This window comes from Bactrocera oleae, chromosome 2, assembly GCF_042242935.1.
Source record: "Bactrocera oleae isolate idBacOlea1 chromosome 2, idBacOlea1, whole genome shotgun sequence".
Classification (NCBI taxonomy): Eukaryota; Metazoa; Arthropoda; class Insecta; order Diptera; family Tephritidae; genus Bactrocera; species Bactrocera oleae.
Window position 1 is genome coordinate 827,017 of NC_091536.1, and position 15,998 is coordinate 843,014.

The window sequence follows — 15,998 nt, forward strand, 5'->3', positions numbered from 1 at the left end:
ACAACTTAAATATGAACATTACTTCCTTAACTGAGCTAATTATATTTTTATATTCATTAATTGTTTGATAATTTATATTATTTATTTAATAATTTGTAGCTGGATATGTGGGATAAACTACCATTACTTCATGATTCGTAGTAAAAGGAATATGGGTTGTCATTTTCAATAATTTCAATTTAAACAGACGAAAAAGTTTTTGCCCAGCTAGCTTATTCTAACCGAACCACTGTGCGTTGACCGACTAAACAGCCTGTAGTGTTTGAGGACGAAATCATCTGCTCCTATGCGCATCCCTTCATGTTCTGTATTTAGTTATGTATGGATAAGATTCAGGATATATTTTAGAGTGTTAAAGAGAGCCCAGTATGAGTATATACTATGTTTGGATATACCAGTATGTATATTAGGGCATTTTCGAACATCAAAGAGATTTTTCAGGTGATTGAGCTCCTGTGTGTTCATAAATCCGCATAGACACACATATGTAGATGTACATAAATAAGTATACCATATGTACATATATAAAATTAAAACAATTATCCTATCATCCCAGCAAAGAGATAAACAATTTCTGTTAATGTTGATATTGGTTGAAACATTAGAACACTAGTTTGACTGACTTTAACCAATTCTATAACGATTTATAACGGGTGATTTCATAACGATGGATCGAAAACGCATTTCTTCAAGTCTGTTTTAAAATCGTATTTATGACTTTATCCATCCTGTTGGATACGTACATAACTAATGAGACAAATTATTCCTAAGTAAGTTATTGCTATTTATATTTTTTTTTACAAAATATTTATTTTCTCTTAACAGACCGATCCGATTTCATGTTCGCTCAGAACAAATCCCTTTAGCACCTCTCCCGACAGTGTGAAGATGGATGAAATCTGATGAAAGGGATATTATAAATGTACATGTGAATATTTATCAACGGATAAATGAAATATAAATGTGTACATATATATAAAGGGTGGGGTTGATTCCCCGGCCCCGGAGTTCTCGAAGGGAGGATTTTCCAAAAAGTTAAGTGAATAGTTAAAAATTAGAATGCTTTTGATAGATGATTAATTCAAAGATTTATTTAAACGTTGGGAACGTTTTCTAGCCTTTGTAGATTATCACGAAAAACCGGTAAAGCTATTACCGCTTTAATTAGCAAAACATTGGAAAATTACAACCTTCGTTTGGAAGACTGCCGTGGACAGGGCTACGATAATGGTAGCAATATGAGCAGTACATATGAAGAAGCACAAAATCACATCCAACGTAAAAATAAGTACGCTGTTCTTTCGCCCTGTGGTACCCCCACGGTATATTTGGCTGGAGGCGACTCTGCTGAATGCTGTCCTGGAGCAATAACTTTTTTGGTGTCGTTCAAAAATGTTTCAACATTTTCAGTATCAGCGCACAACATTGGAAAATTCTGAAACCCAAAATACGCAATTCACTTTACTGTCTTTGCGAACATGTCGAGACGATTTTACCATCAGCAAGAAACAAAAAACCACGGAAACGACCTACATGAAGAAGTAGATGAAAATTGCAGTAAAAATGGAATTGACTTCAAAAAAATCGTTCTCATGATGCAAAAAATTCTTCGGTTGATGTATGCTTAAAGAAACTGAATTTAACTGTCAAGTCTTTTCATCCCTCTATATTCACATATTTCGGTACAATCTGAAAAAATATTTTTGACTGAAAGTATATTTATAAACTGATTTATATATATGACAAAGTTATTTTAGATGTGATGAGAGAATAAAATACTACTTGATTTTTTCTTCACTATTTGACTTATTCTTCAAAAACACTGAAGTAGTAAGTGAGAAGATAGTTAATAAAATGTATAAAGTATTAGAAACATTCCTGTAGGAAGGGGTACCCACTTTTTACCCCTGCGCCCAGTTTTTCTCTCGGTGGCCCTGCTGGTACTACCTTTCATTCCCCTTATCGCTTATCTTAACAAAATGTATAATTCAATATAAGTACCATATGTAAAAAATATTTAAAGTTCATAAGCTTTAAGATTTAACGATGTTTCATCTAATATCAGGTATGCGAATTTTGAATGATACTTTCTATCTTGCATTTGTGAGGGTGAGTAAAATTTATGAAACCGAAATTCTATAACAAAACTTCACAAATACAAAAGGATCGTTATAAGAACTTGAATCCGATCGTTCAGTTTGTATGGCAGCTAAATGCCATATTGATCCGATCTGAACAATTTCTTCGGAGATTGCATTATTGCCCTAAACAATAATCCATGTCAAATTTCATAACGATATCTCGTGCCAAACTTAATGTACTATCTTATAGGTTAACAAGAGACAATCTTAAAAATAGTAGTGATAAGTTCCAAAACAAGTGAATATATTGTGCACAACACCATTTGCTGGTGTCGAATGGGCCGACTCAGACACATTACACAGATAAAAACAGTTTAGGTAATCTGCTGAAATATGTATGGATATGAATTTCACTTATAAAGAATTAATAAAATCGCAGTTGATTTTAAACTTGGTATTACTGTTGTTATGGCAACGTTACGGCAATGTTAAGGGTTCGCCATTCATGGCTTAACCGTGTGTTGTGGCAGTGCAGTTGCTATGGCATATTTAAGTAAATTTAATCGAATATAAATAAGGTACTTGTGTAAAGGTGTTCAGCGCAAGTGATGAAATTAATTTAATTATAAGTTTAAAAGTATAACACTAAGTTTTATAATTTACGTTTTCAAAAACCATAAATTTGAGTAATTCTTCAGATATGAGCGTTTCGGTAGAAAGTGCGTCTAGTCAACGTTCTCATTCACAAGCTCCAACGCTTACCTCAGCCGCGCGGCCTCCTACGTCGCTGCTATTCTCAGTAAGTAATAATCGAAGAATATATTAATTGATATTCATAACATATTATATATGGCCATGTATAAAGAAAGGCGTGAGATTCCCTTGTCGACTTATGAAAGGAACTATAAAAACTATGTACTACATTCACTCGGTAGTTAAATTCATATCCTCTTTACCTACTATGATGTACAACGTTTCAACGAATCCTGTAATTCATATTAAGTTACCATTTATTTAGTTTTTCTTGAAATAGTTTTAGCGCTATTCATCTCTGGAAGTATTGCAAAATAAACATTTAGCCCAACTTCCAATTACTATATAATTGAGGCAGTGTTAATAAACAATTCAAATTTCCATTATCCAAAGCGCAGAATATTGCGAAATTTCAATATAAAGATTGTATTGTTATTCTGATAAATAAACAATAGGGATTATCACACGTAGCGTTGTTAACTGTTATTCGTTCTTCGTTAAACTTTTATATGTATTTGGTTCTGGTCAATTTCACAAAATGCCAGCTTAACGAATAACACGTTACCTTGCCGGCAACTGTGACAAATTACTCGTTACTTGGTGAAACTGTAATCAAAATATTCCTGTCCCGAAGAGCGGCTTTTAAAAAATTAACAACTTTTAATTTTTTTGAATCATGAGTTGAACCGCAGAAACCAAAAACCATATCCCGAATCTTCAGCTAGTAATTACACACTACTTGTGTTTTAAGGGAAAAGGTGAATTTTGAATTTTTTAGAAAAGTTCTTATTTATTAATCAATATCAAATGGCATGGATCTATTTTGTCCCCTTCAAAGTAATCCTCCTCTGATATAATACACTTGTGCCAACGCGTATGTATATGACACCTGGAAAAGTAATTTGCATAATTTTTAACATGAGCTTCTTCTGATTTAATTTCCGTTCCATCAACATATCCAATGTTCTGCAGAATCTGGCCAGGACATATGTATATTGGTGCAATAGCTTTAAGAAACATCTAAACATCCTATTTGTAATTTTTCGAAAGTTTGCCACCGTCACCAATACCAAAAGCAGTGACAATTTTTGCATTCGACGACTTTCTGCTAATGAACCCAATCTGACTAAAACTATTGCGAGTTGTAGCTCTACAGGAACTGTTTACTCTTGATTCGTTATTTGAAATCAGTGTTAAAAGATTATTAAATTATGGCCGATTTACACGTAACATTTGGCGGAAGCGATTCTCATCCATTGAAGTCAGATATCTTCGTGCCAATGGATTGATTTAGAACAACATTTACAATCCCCTCCCGACACTTCATGACAACGTACAAATCTTCATACAGTTCGTGAAACGCGTTACCCACTTCATCTTCTTCGTTTTCGCTATATATTATATATATAAATATATATGTATATATAAATCTTTAATATTTAGGTTCAATTAACGCTATTCGTTGAATCATTGTTTCAATTAAATGTCTAATTATTTTTGATTTCGCACTTATTTTTGGCATTTTATTATTTTTGTTTATAATCTATCGAAAAATTTAACGATTACCAACTGACGTAGAAAAGTATACAGTTGACAATCTGTAACAAATTTATTGAACATAGAATAACAAATAACAATGTTACGTGTGAAAACCCCTAATATGAGAAAATCAACAAAATTTCCTGGAACACGCCTGAGCTATTGTTAAAAAAAATATATGCGTACAACTACTATTTATTAGTTTCATAACGTGTTAATACCGAAAACAGTATCTATATATATATAGGGACTAGACTATCTTAAAAATATTTCAAATATTTAGTATCTACTTTAGAAAGTAAAGTGGGAAAAGTGTGGTATGCTCGATAAACTAAAATGACACGCTTTTCTTACAATAATACAAGTATTTTTCGATCAGTTTATATTAATTATAAGCAATTTACGTTTTCTGGTGAAACACGCTCATCGTTTCCAGTACCATGTTAAGATGTATGTGTACAGACCGCTGTTATAAAAGCGAGAAATGTTATTTGTTTCTCCTGCTGTGTGAGGTCAGAGAATGTTGAAGAGTCATTCAAGTCAGATTCATTTACGTTCTCTGGTGAGGTGAATTCTCCGACTGAAATTTTACAAATGTTCGCTGTCGAAATTTCTCAGATTTAACTGAGATTGAGAAAATTTGATATTCAAATGACAGCATAAAGTTAATTTTATGTGCACTTTTTTTCCAGGATGGATAGTTTACGCTTTTAGCTGCATAGTTTTAGGCTCATATTTTTTGTTTTTTGCAGTGCCGCTTTGCCCTTTTGTGATCAAAAACTGTTGTTAATAATCGTATATTAAATAATATTTATTTCTGTACATATATAGCGTGGAAATTTGGTTAGTAGCCGCATGGGCAATGACAAATTTACGACAGCACGTCCGTCTACAGCTGTACGCGGAGTTGGTTATGGGGCAAACTCAGCTGGTTCCACAGGACAACGATTCGACCAACTATTTTTAGAAAAGGCCAAGCACCAAACGCTGTCGACTACAAATGCAGCTGTGGACACTAAAAAGGAAGTCAAGTAAGCAAGCCTAATAGTAAGGGTTAATTTTAGTAGAATTCAATAAATTCCATAAATAAATACAGTGGCTCAAACGTATAATTGGACGATTTTTGCAAATCAAGCAAAATGTACAAAGAAATCTCAAACGAGTGTATCGTTTGACTTTGCGAGAGTATAAAATGTTCGGTTACATCCGAACTTAGCCCTTCCCTACGTGTTTTTAATTCGTGTTGACCATATTTTTTAATTTTTCGCCGTTGTAAATTGTTTTGCCTTTACTTCTCTCAAAATCCACCGCTCATCACTTAATTTCTTTCCTTAGCCAATACGACTTTTATTTTCTACTTGAAAATTTTTTCGATATATTTGAATGATAGCATGAACTGTGAACGAGCATCGGTCAACAATTTCAGCGATTTTACGCACGGATTTATTTACTCTCTTCATATAGTCTTATAAAAAAATGCCGCGCTTCTGAAGTTGTGTTTTTTTTGTTGATCAATTTCAATTTTGATCTGCACTTTGAACACTACACTTGCATACTGATTTATCATTTGTATTGGAATTAACGCCAACTCACTCGGCAGAAATAATAACGGACTCAAAGAACCGTTTACAACAATAACTTGTCATCTACATTACGTGTGCAATTATGCGTTTGACAAATTTTTTTTTGGTTCTGCATCAAAACTTTTTTGAAATTTTCTTATTGAAGAGAAAAATCGGCATTTGAATAATCTTATACTTACCAATTATACGTTTGAGCAACTGTATACACAAAGCTTCTTTACCATTTAAATATACTAAATTCAAATTATAAAGCAATTTTATAATTAAATGAACTTCTTAAAAATTTTAATTTTAATACATACCTATGTGTATGGAATAAAGTTATTCATACATACGATATGTTCTTAGTCCACAGGTTAAGTTTAAGCACCTCGAATCAAAAATCACAAAATTGCTCGAAGCTTCTATTATGTTATCAACAAAGAATGCATTGATTAATAACGGCACATCTGCATCGGAATTAAAATCACCATTATCAGAAGCGTTAAATAAGGCCAAAGAAGCTTTTTCACTGGATCGTACTTTGCATCAATTTCGAGCTCAATATGGAGAAAATATTTTCCACAATTTCGACCTAACTTATGCGGTAAGCCTTTTGAAACCATTTCTCAGATAAATTCCTGTTAAACTGATAAGAGCGTTTGACGCACATTTGTGTACTAGGTTTTCTTTAACCTGGCTGAACAGTACGAGTGCAATGACATGCACATTGAGGCTCTTAACACTTATAGTATCATGACAAAGAATAAAATGTTTCCACACGTGAATCAGCTGAAGTTAAATATGGGGAATATATACTATAAAATGGGAATATACCCAAAGGCAATTAAAATGTACCGGATGGCTCTGGACTCAGTACCGAACAATTTAAAACAACTTCGTCTTAAAATAACTCAGAATATTGGTATCTTATTTGTACGTATGGGGCAATACATTGATGCGGCGTCCAGCTTTGAATTCATAATGACCGAACGCGCTGATATCCGCAGTGGTATACACTCGATTCTGTGCTATTATGCCATGGGAGATGTTGAAAAGATTAAGAATACATTTCGTAACTTATGCGACATTCAACCGATTGAAAGCGAAAATGATCTGGAAATGGAGAACAACATTGTAAAAATTCAACAACATGCCACTGTCGCTTTGGGTACAGACACTGACGAACAGGAGCGTAATTCATCTGCTTTCCAGCAAGACGTCACTGCTTCCATTGAGCAAGTTTTAAATGAAGAAAGTGCAAATATGGAGGGTGATGTTAATGACACAACCAAAAAAATTTCTGATGCGATCAGAAAGCGTTATGTCACTAAAGCTCTCAAGTGTGACGAGCTGGCTGGTTACATCAAACAGCGGCGCAATAATGACAAACGAGGCATTACCATGATAGTAGATTTAATATCACCGATTATCGAGGAGAACTATAACGATGGCAAGTACCGTTATTTAATTAATGTTTTTTTTTCTACCTCTTATTTATTTATTTTTTATTATTAGGCTATAACTGGTGCATTGAAGTTATAAAAACCTCAAGTTTGTCTTGGCTTGCGAACGAACTGGAATTAAATAAAGCATTGGTTTACTTGCGCCAAAACGAAGTCAGTCAGGCAATTGAAACCTTGCAAATGCATGACAAAAACTCTGAAGAATCAATGACGGCCAGTGCACTGATAAACCTTTCCTTTATCTATATCAATGTAAGGCTTTTTCAAGATTTTTAATTTTTTCTTGATATATTTTAAACAGAGTAGGAAGAACAGTTAACATATTTTAGTTTAATATAAGACGATGAATATTGGACAATGGTGCCATATGAGGGATTATAACCACGCTTCCTGTGTTTGTGCTACTCCCATAATACAAAGTTTCTGGGCCGACGGGGGGGGGCATGGTAGTCATCGGTCAGCGGTTAATATATAAGAAGTGCAAAATCACATATAACGTGGAGTCGACTTTGCTGAATGCTGTCGTAGAGCAATAACCTTTTTTGGTTTCGTTCAAAAATCATTCAATATTTTCAGTATCAACACACAACATTGGAAATTTTGAAACCTAAAATACCCAATTCACTTTACTGTCTTTTGTGTGAAGTTTTGAGTGAATCAAATCCACGAGACAGAACTTTACCCAGAACAAGTCACTGTGAGGTGCGCAGTTTCATCAACATCAAGAAACCCCACTTCCCGCTGGCCCCCAAGGTCACCTGATCTGACTGCATCAGCCTTTTTTTTGGGGTTTATGTCAAGCAAGAGGTGAAGCAGTCCATTAAATCCCGTCTTCAACCCTTCAGGCCGCAATAAATAAATTTCTAATTAGGTGTCGTATATGCGTGGATGAGCATTCATTTACAGTCCATAATTAATAAAAATAATAAATTATATAAAAGAAAAAAAAATTTGCTATATAATAAAAAAAAATAAATGTAAGGCATTGATTAAAAAAATTATTTCTGTTTGTTTTTGTAGCACGATTCGTGAGACACCCTGTATTTGCATCCGCTTGAGAATATTTTGCAAGATTGGAGGTTTTTAAATATCATGTTCAAAACCTTAATCATGATAATCAACAGGTTTCAAAAGAACCGTATTTTCGTTACCTTGATAAATAAATGTTTGAATGAACTGAATTTAACTGTTAAGTCTTTCCATCCCTATATTCATATATTTCTGTGTAATCTGAAAAAATAATTTTTACTGAAATTGTATGTATGAACTGATTCATAGAAAGCAAATTTAATTCAAATGTGATGAGAGAATAAAATACTACATACGTCGTATTTGACTTATTCTTCAAAAACATTGAAGTAGTAAGTGAGAACATAGTTAATAAAGTTTATAGTATTAGAAACATTCTTGTAAGGAGGGGGCCCAAATTTTTTTATCCCTGGGTACCCGAAGTTATCATTTTTTGTTGTTTTTAATTAACTAATATTTTTATTCTAAATTGCAACTATTTTCTTTGCCTTATATTATAGTTGAGCAATTTTGATATGGCAACTCATTGTATAAACCAACTAATCGAATTCGGAGTTTTACAAAATAATGCCATGGCCCTGGTTAATGCCAGCATTATCGATTATGAGCGTAGGGATTATGATGCAGCCCAAAAAAAGCTGGAACGCGCTCTCCAAATTCAACCGGATAGCTTTGAAGCTAACTACAACCTTGGTTTGGTTGGATTACAAGTGAATAATTTGGACCTGGCTGAGGAACAATTTGAACATATGAGAAGCGTTATGATGGTACCACATTCAGTTCAACATAGCCATGTTTATTTTCAGTTGGCCAAACTGCAAGAAAAATTGCATACTAATTCATTGACAGGCAGCAGTTTTCGCCAAACTGTAACACCAGCGGCCTTACAGTCTTATCTACAAGTATTGGGCATCTCTGCAGCCGATACCGATTCACGGCTATTCGACAAAGTTGGATCAATTTACGAACAAATACAGGATCACCAGGAAGCTAATCAATACTACAACGAAGCATATCGCATTAACCCAAGTGATATAAATACCGCTAGCTCCATTGGATCCTACTATATCAAATTGCAGGCCACAGAGAAAGCTATATATTATTATGAGCGTGCGGTACTGGCGAATCCTAACGATCCGAATCTAATGCTGCGTGTAGCCAGCTGTTTCCGCAATTCTTACTTGCCTCCTAAACAATATTTGGGTATCTTTCAAAAGATCTATAACCGTTTCCCTGATAATCTGACGTGTGTTCGCGCATTGGTACAAGTCACAAAATCGCTTGGCTTAACGGACTTACATGAAAAATACTCCCTTGAATATGCACGTTTACATAAAGTATTGACGGAACGGCAAAACGACCAGCGCTACCACCAGCAAAGACTTTCCTCAGCAGCATCCAACAGGGGAAGTCGTCGATTTAGAGGTAGTTTGCTTTTTTACACATACGAGCACATACATCTTTTCTAAACGAAATCCAACAATATCAACCTATTTTATAACAAGATTTTTCATTACAAGGACTTTAACGCTGAATTTTATATTAATATTTGATGATAAAATGTTTAATAATCCTTCTCTTTAGTTACATATGTACCTAATTTTAAATAACTCTTTGATTGTAGAGTCGAAAGATAATATAGAAGATGCTTCCCTGAGAAGACTTGTGGAAAATGTTGAAGCTAAAACCTTAACGTCTGGATTCAACGGTGAACAATATGTGCAAAATTTTAACTCAAATATGACAGGTATTCGTTTTATTGTTTAATTTAATTTAAATATTTTTAGTTTCACAAAAGAAGAGCAATCGGTAATAATATAAGAATCAGAACCTTCCATAATGAGAGAACGTATATCATGATGATCAATATATATACGTTCTCTGCCAAAATTATGTTGGCGGCGATTGTCAGATCTGTCCTTTATTGTGACACACGAGTCTTGACATGGCTACAAACATTTTTAATCTAGTTTCTTTGTTTTATAATCTCTGAGTATGAGTGTGTACGTACATGTGTTGTATAAACTCCGAAACTACTGTACCGATTTTGAAGAAATGTTCAAGTTAAATTATCAGAAATGTTAATGCTACCAGAGAATGAGAAGGTGCAAATTAAATTTTGTATGATGCTCGATTAGACGGCTAACAGAGCTGAAAAATTCCGATCAGGGAGTTCACCCAGAGAACGATATAAAGACTTTCGAACTTCCGCATAGATCAGCCAATATGTGAGTTACCTTGACTAAATTAATGAAACCCAGGGAGCATTTTATAAGTACGTGGCATGTTAATAGTATGTGGTATTGCCAAAAATAGATAAAATCGCAATACATCCCTTAGACCCCATATATGTACCTAATATACAATTTTCAAACTTCCGGTTGGCCTTATACCATGTATACGAATTACTCCCACTCCCATATCCTGCATATAATGATTTTCGTTTTTCTAACAAGTTTTATGCCGAATATGTCGTTCAATGTATAAGCTATATATTTAAAAAGTTGCTTAAAAAAAGTTCTCAAATATACCTGAGTAATCTCCAAACAATTTCAATCAGCGCATCCCTTTCTCTGGCCCAATATACCCCATATATTGATTTCCGTCTTTCCAACTGACTTGAAACCGTTCAGATTGGTCGAAATTAAATTTTTTAATAAACCTAAATGGACAAGTTTTCTTAAATATCATGTGGTTTAGCCCTGAATTAGAATGAAATTGGTCATTGGTACCTTGATCTAAACCTCATATCCCTAATATAATGCATTCCGATCCTCCGGTTGACGTTTTCGACTTCAACTCAATACAACTACATTAAATTTAGCCCATTCCGTCAAATTAATATCGAACTAAAGTTAAAGTTAATGATCTTCAATGTAAGTCAAGAACATACATATCAATTTTGATTGCAATTTATTCACGATTGCACTTAATAAATGCTAAATTCTTTCTCAACATTTTTATATAATTTAAATTCATATAATAAATGGTGTTGTCAGTAAATAACTGAAGCCACAGTATAAAATTTGACTTTGCGAAAGTATAAAATGTTTGGTTACAACTTAGCCCTTTTGATATAATATTTTTTTATCACCAAGGAAGGCATTTAATTCTTGCAGGTAACAAGAGTATAAATTGTTCGGTTACACCTGAACTTAGCCCTTCCATACTTGTTTTTGTTTTAGTTTACACTTTCAGCTTTAATTGCCTTATTCTGCAACTGAAAAACTTTGCGGATATGTTTCTCAACCGGCTCTGACTCATTGGTAACTGGAGTGGATTTCTAAAACGTGTATAAAGTAAAGATATTATTTCTTATAATTATAACTTTATTTAAGTGTTTGTACCTTTTAGATCCTCAAACTGTTTCTTTCTATAATCCTCTTGTGTTATGGCGTTAGGTGAAAAACGTTATTGTACAATAATTTGTGCAATAACTCAAGAAAAACTAAGGAAAAGTAGAGGATTTCATTGCCCAAAACAATTAAATAAATATGTTTGAACTTCAAATAATCAATAAAATTTCAAATAAATGGATGTTTGTAGGGGTAACACCTTTGTACTAGATACTATCAAACTTGGTTGCGACTATTCCGTTTTGCCCATAATTTCTTAGGCTAAACATTCTAACCAAACTACAAATCCAAACTCGTTCTAAAAAAGTATTGTAAGTTTAACTGTTTTGATTTTATTTATTGTGAATTTCCTCGTTTTAACATTTAAGTTTTAGTTAGCCAAATAAATTATTTATGCTTTCAGCAACACACCACACTGATCCTTTGGGACCTCCCGCTGAAAGACCACGTACTGGAATGGCTGGTATATCCCAAGACCACGATTCAGATGACGACGAAATAAACACTGAAAGCCTGCTGCCGATGTAAAGCACGAGCTCCTGAGTCCTCTAATACTGGTATGTTCAAAGCATGCTTAGCACAGTTAATGGAGTAGGATTAAAATATCAATCGCTCACTTCTATTTTTCACATTCCTTTAATTCAATTTTCTTCAATTATTATTTTATGCAATAACTAGCTGTACCCTGGGCGCGTTGCTAGGCCACCAAATAAAATAAGTTTAAGGGAAAAACAATACCCAAATGTTCAATCCATTTTGAGCCATTTTCTTGATTTTGTTCATCTGTCGAAAATACCAACTAACTCAGAAACCTTCTTTGACTCATGCACATCAACTTCGCTAAAGATAATCACATGATTACATGAGTTACCTTCCTGAGGGAGCTGGACATCAAAACTTTTGATTTCTAGAAGATGGTAACTCAATGCTGAGCTCCCAAAAAGCAAAATCAAGGACAAACACATTTCGGCAGATATACCTACATTTTGTATTATGTTACTCAAAAACTAAACAAACAAAAAACAAAAATGTGTAGTTTTTTTTTATAATATGGTATAAAAGTCCTAAACTAAAAAAATATTTATTTGTTGTAAAAAATAACACAGGTCAACAAAAATATATATTTTCATGGGTTTTACTTAATATTATATATACTGGTTATACGTATAAGCAAATATAGATTAGAAAGGACGATTACAAATCGAAAGTATTTGCTTTTTAAGCAATTATAGAATTTTTGTCAGACTGTTATTTTTGTATTGGTGATCCATTCAACGGTAAAAACTCGAAGAAAATATTTTATCTTGATCTGCCACCGACATCCGCACCAATACCACATACAGAAAAAATACTGTACCTATATTGTAAAATCAGAACAGCCATCCATCACGGAGTTTATCTGTATCCATACATTCCGAATTCGTTCTGGAATCTGAACCAAAACTACTACGTTTCATCAACTCTGAAGATTTCAATGATTTCATAAAAGACTCGTCTATGAAAAAATAAAGCCCAGCTATTGGTATCGTTATCACAGGTTGGTTATCACAGAAAACGACATGAAATATCTTCTAGTTTCTTCAGTAAGGAAGATGGGCTCTGTTTTGGTCATGACGCGAAAGGTTTGTAGTAGGAATGATGCTGCTCACTACCGCCAAAAACATTGAGTTTCAGAGACGAAAATAAAAGCTGTAGGCCCTCAATTAAAAAAATTATGGATTGTAATATTTTCCCGAAGTTACTTAGCAATAAAGAGGAAGAAGCCTGGAGCAGTTTTAAGGCAGTAGTGCATGGTTTCCTGGAAAACCATAGGGTTGACAATTATGATGAGCTGATCACTGACATGATTACGAGTTTTTCCATCATCGGATGTAAAATATCTGTAAAAATGCCAATGTTACATTCCCATTTAGATAAACTTGAAGATATAATGGAATTTAAGAGACGCTACCAACGCCAATATAATGAAAGCATGATGAGGAACTATATTTGGCGGTTAATAAGAGAAATTTCTAGGGAACATGACAGGAAAAGTAAAACTGTTCAGTTTTAAACATCTGGAGTCTATTTTAAGAAAGAAATCTAAATGGAAGTTCGGTATATTTTAATAAATTATTTATATATACAATTTTTAGTATTTTTATAGATGAATTTTTCGATTTTTTTATACATAAAAGCAAATTCACTGAAAGTTAATAGTCGATAGTGTAGTCATTATTTTTGGTAACGACAGAATCAAAGCGATTGAATATGATATGTTTGTTTGTTTGAGAGTCTCTCTTTTATCGAATTGATTGTCTGTGTTCCCGAATTTTTGGCGAAAGAAATATTTTTTCTACGGTTTCCGAGCATCTAAACGCATCTCCAAAGCCAGTCTACGAATAGTTCTGATGTTTACATCTAATGATTAGTTAAAAACGTTTTTTCTCGCATTATTTATTATTTGTTACCAGTACCGTTTGGCGCTTTCCATGGCCTTCCTCCAGAATGATCTATTACTAATGAACCAATTGCCGGACACCGACTTATTATTCACGAAATCACAGATTGTTTTATTGATTATTTTTCTGATCTGCTTTTTGGTGAAACATTCATTTTATGGTAATTAATAATCTGTCACTTTATCCAAGTCAAAATCATCCTCTCTAAAATTAGTTTCAAAAGTTTAATGTGATATTTTTTGCGCTATTATCCACTACATCATTATCATAGTTTATTTAAAGTTGTCAATATTAGGAAACAATTTTTAATTTAAATACCCGAAGAAACGAAAACTGAAGTTCTGATTATGCCGACTATTTTGGGTTAAATGGGTTAAATCGAAAAACAATGAAATTATATAATAAGTAAACACATGAAAGCATTAAGTGGAGTGTGCTTAGAACTCATAGAAGTATATTATAATTAATGGCATAAATAATGCATAATATGGAATAAATTAAAATAATATTTAAGTCGCTAATAGGCTATGTTGCACGAATACTTCTGCTGAAAGCGGTTGGTTTCTGAACAAAATGTTTTCCAGTTGCACCGGCCCTGCATTGGCCGATATTAGCGCTACTTAGCACCATCTATTGCAATTACTCTCAAAATACTTCCATAAATGTCCAAGTTCCACTCCACTTCCATGATTAGTGAGAGTTATGCAATTTACCTCACAGATGGCGCAGTATTCAAGTAACTTCGCCAGAGAATGTTAATAAATAGGAAAGGCCCAAATGTTAGCTCCGCTAAATGTAAATTATTAAAAGGAAACATCGAAAATACGCAAACTCGAAAGTTCAATTACACCACGTCAAAAAGGTACCTTCCCCTTATGATAATCGAATTCAACAAACTACACCACTCTAAGCAGGAACCAAGCAAATTGTTATAAAGAAATAGCTAATATATGTATGCGCAGATGTTCTTTGGTATGCGTGTTAAGGAAAATTAAAATAACAAAAAGGAATAATAGATTTTGAAGAACATTTATAAGGTGGTAAAAATTTGCTTGGTTCTTTGATAAAGTGGTGTAGTTTGTTGAGTTCGATTATCATGAGGGGAAAATATCTTTTTGAAGTGGTGTAATTGAACTTTTGAATTTGCACATTTTCGATGTTCCCTTTTAATAATTTACATTTTAGCAGAGCTAACATTTGCGCCTTCTCTATTTATTAACATTCTCTGCTCTGATCTAGCCGAATCCGATCTTACGCAACGCGAGATACAGATAAATAACGCCATCTATTGGAAAAATAATGGATTTCTTTTTGCTACACGAATTTAAGTATATGTATGTTGGACTGTGTGCATGTACTTTTTTGAATTACTTTATACATGTTTTGCAATCAGTAGGTATGAAAACTGAGACGCAGTGAAACGCTACTACGAAAGGAATTGAAATTTCATACATTTGAAAAGCTGGTCTCTCATTCTTTCAAAACTCTACAAAAGCGAGAAGACAATCCGTAAAATGTCAAATACACTTACGTTTATTTACATGTAAACGCAATCCAAAGAATAAAGTAATTGAAGAAACTCACCTCACCAATACAATCAACGTGAATATAGTCACCTTCTCATAACAGTATTTGTGTGCAGAGACTTATTTACCTGAGTGAATTCTCAACCAAGGCAGCAATGAAGCAAGCGATCAGCGGGCTAAGACAATGATCGGAGGCAGAGTGGAAAAGGAAAATACCACGTAGTCGGTACTTCAGGTATTGTATT

The 15,998-nt window shown here is 33.6% G+C and overlaps 1 protein-coding gene and 1 long non-coding RNA gene across 2 annotated transcripts; one reads left to right on the plus strand and one right to left on the minus strand.

Annotated features, from left to right (window-relative positions):
• Positions 1–1,054: 1,054 nt before the first annotated feature.
• On the minus strand, positions 1,055–1,752 carry LOC106622734 (uncharacterized). The gene is made up of 2 exons (XR_001330961.3): positions 1,497–1,752; positions 1,055–1,435 (listed from the first exon to the last, which is right to left on the minus strand). It is a non-coding gene; the product is annotated as an uncharacterized lncRNA (long non-coding RNA).
• A 901-nt stretch (positions 1,753–2,653) lies between these two features.
• nompB (intraflagellar transport protein 88-like protein nompB) lies at positions 2,654–12,887 on the plus strand. The gene is made up of 9 exons (XM_036373696.2): positions 2,654–2,880; positions 5,205–5,404; positions 6,305–6,542; positions 6,620–7,388; positions 7,454–7,653; positions 8,931–9,855; positions 10,055–10,177; positions 12,190–12,343; positions 12,465–12,887. Exons 1-8 carry the CDS (start codon positions 2,782–2,784, stop codon positions 12,312–12,314), a joined length of 2,679 nt encoding a protein of 892 aa, XP_036229589.1. The 5' UTR covers positions 2,654–2,781; the 3' UTR covers positions 12,315–12,343; positions 12,465–12,887.
• Positions 12,888–15,998: the final 3,111 nt, after the last annotated feature.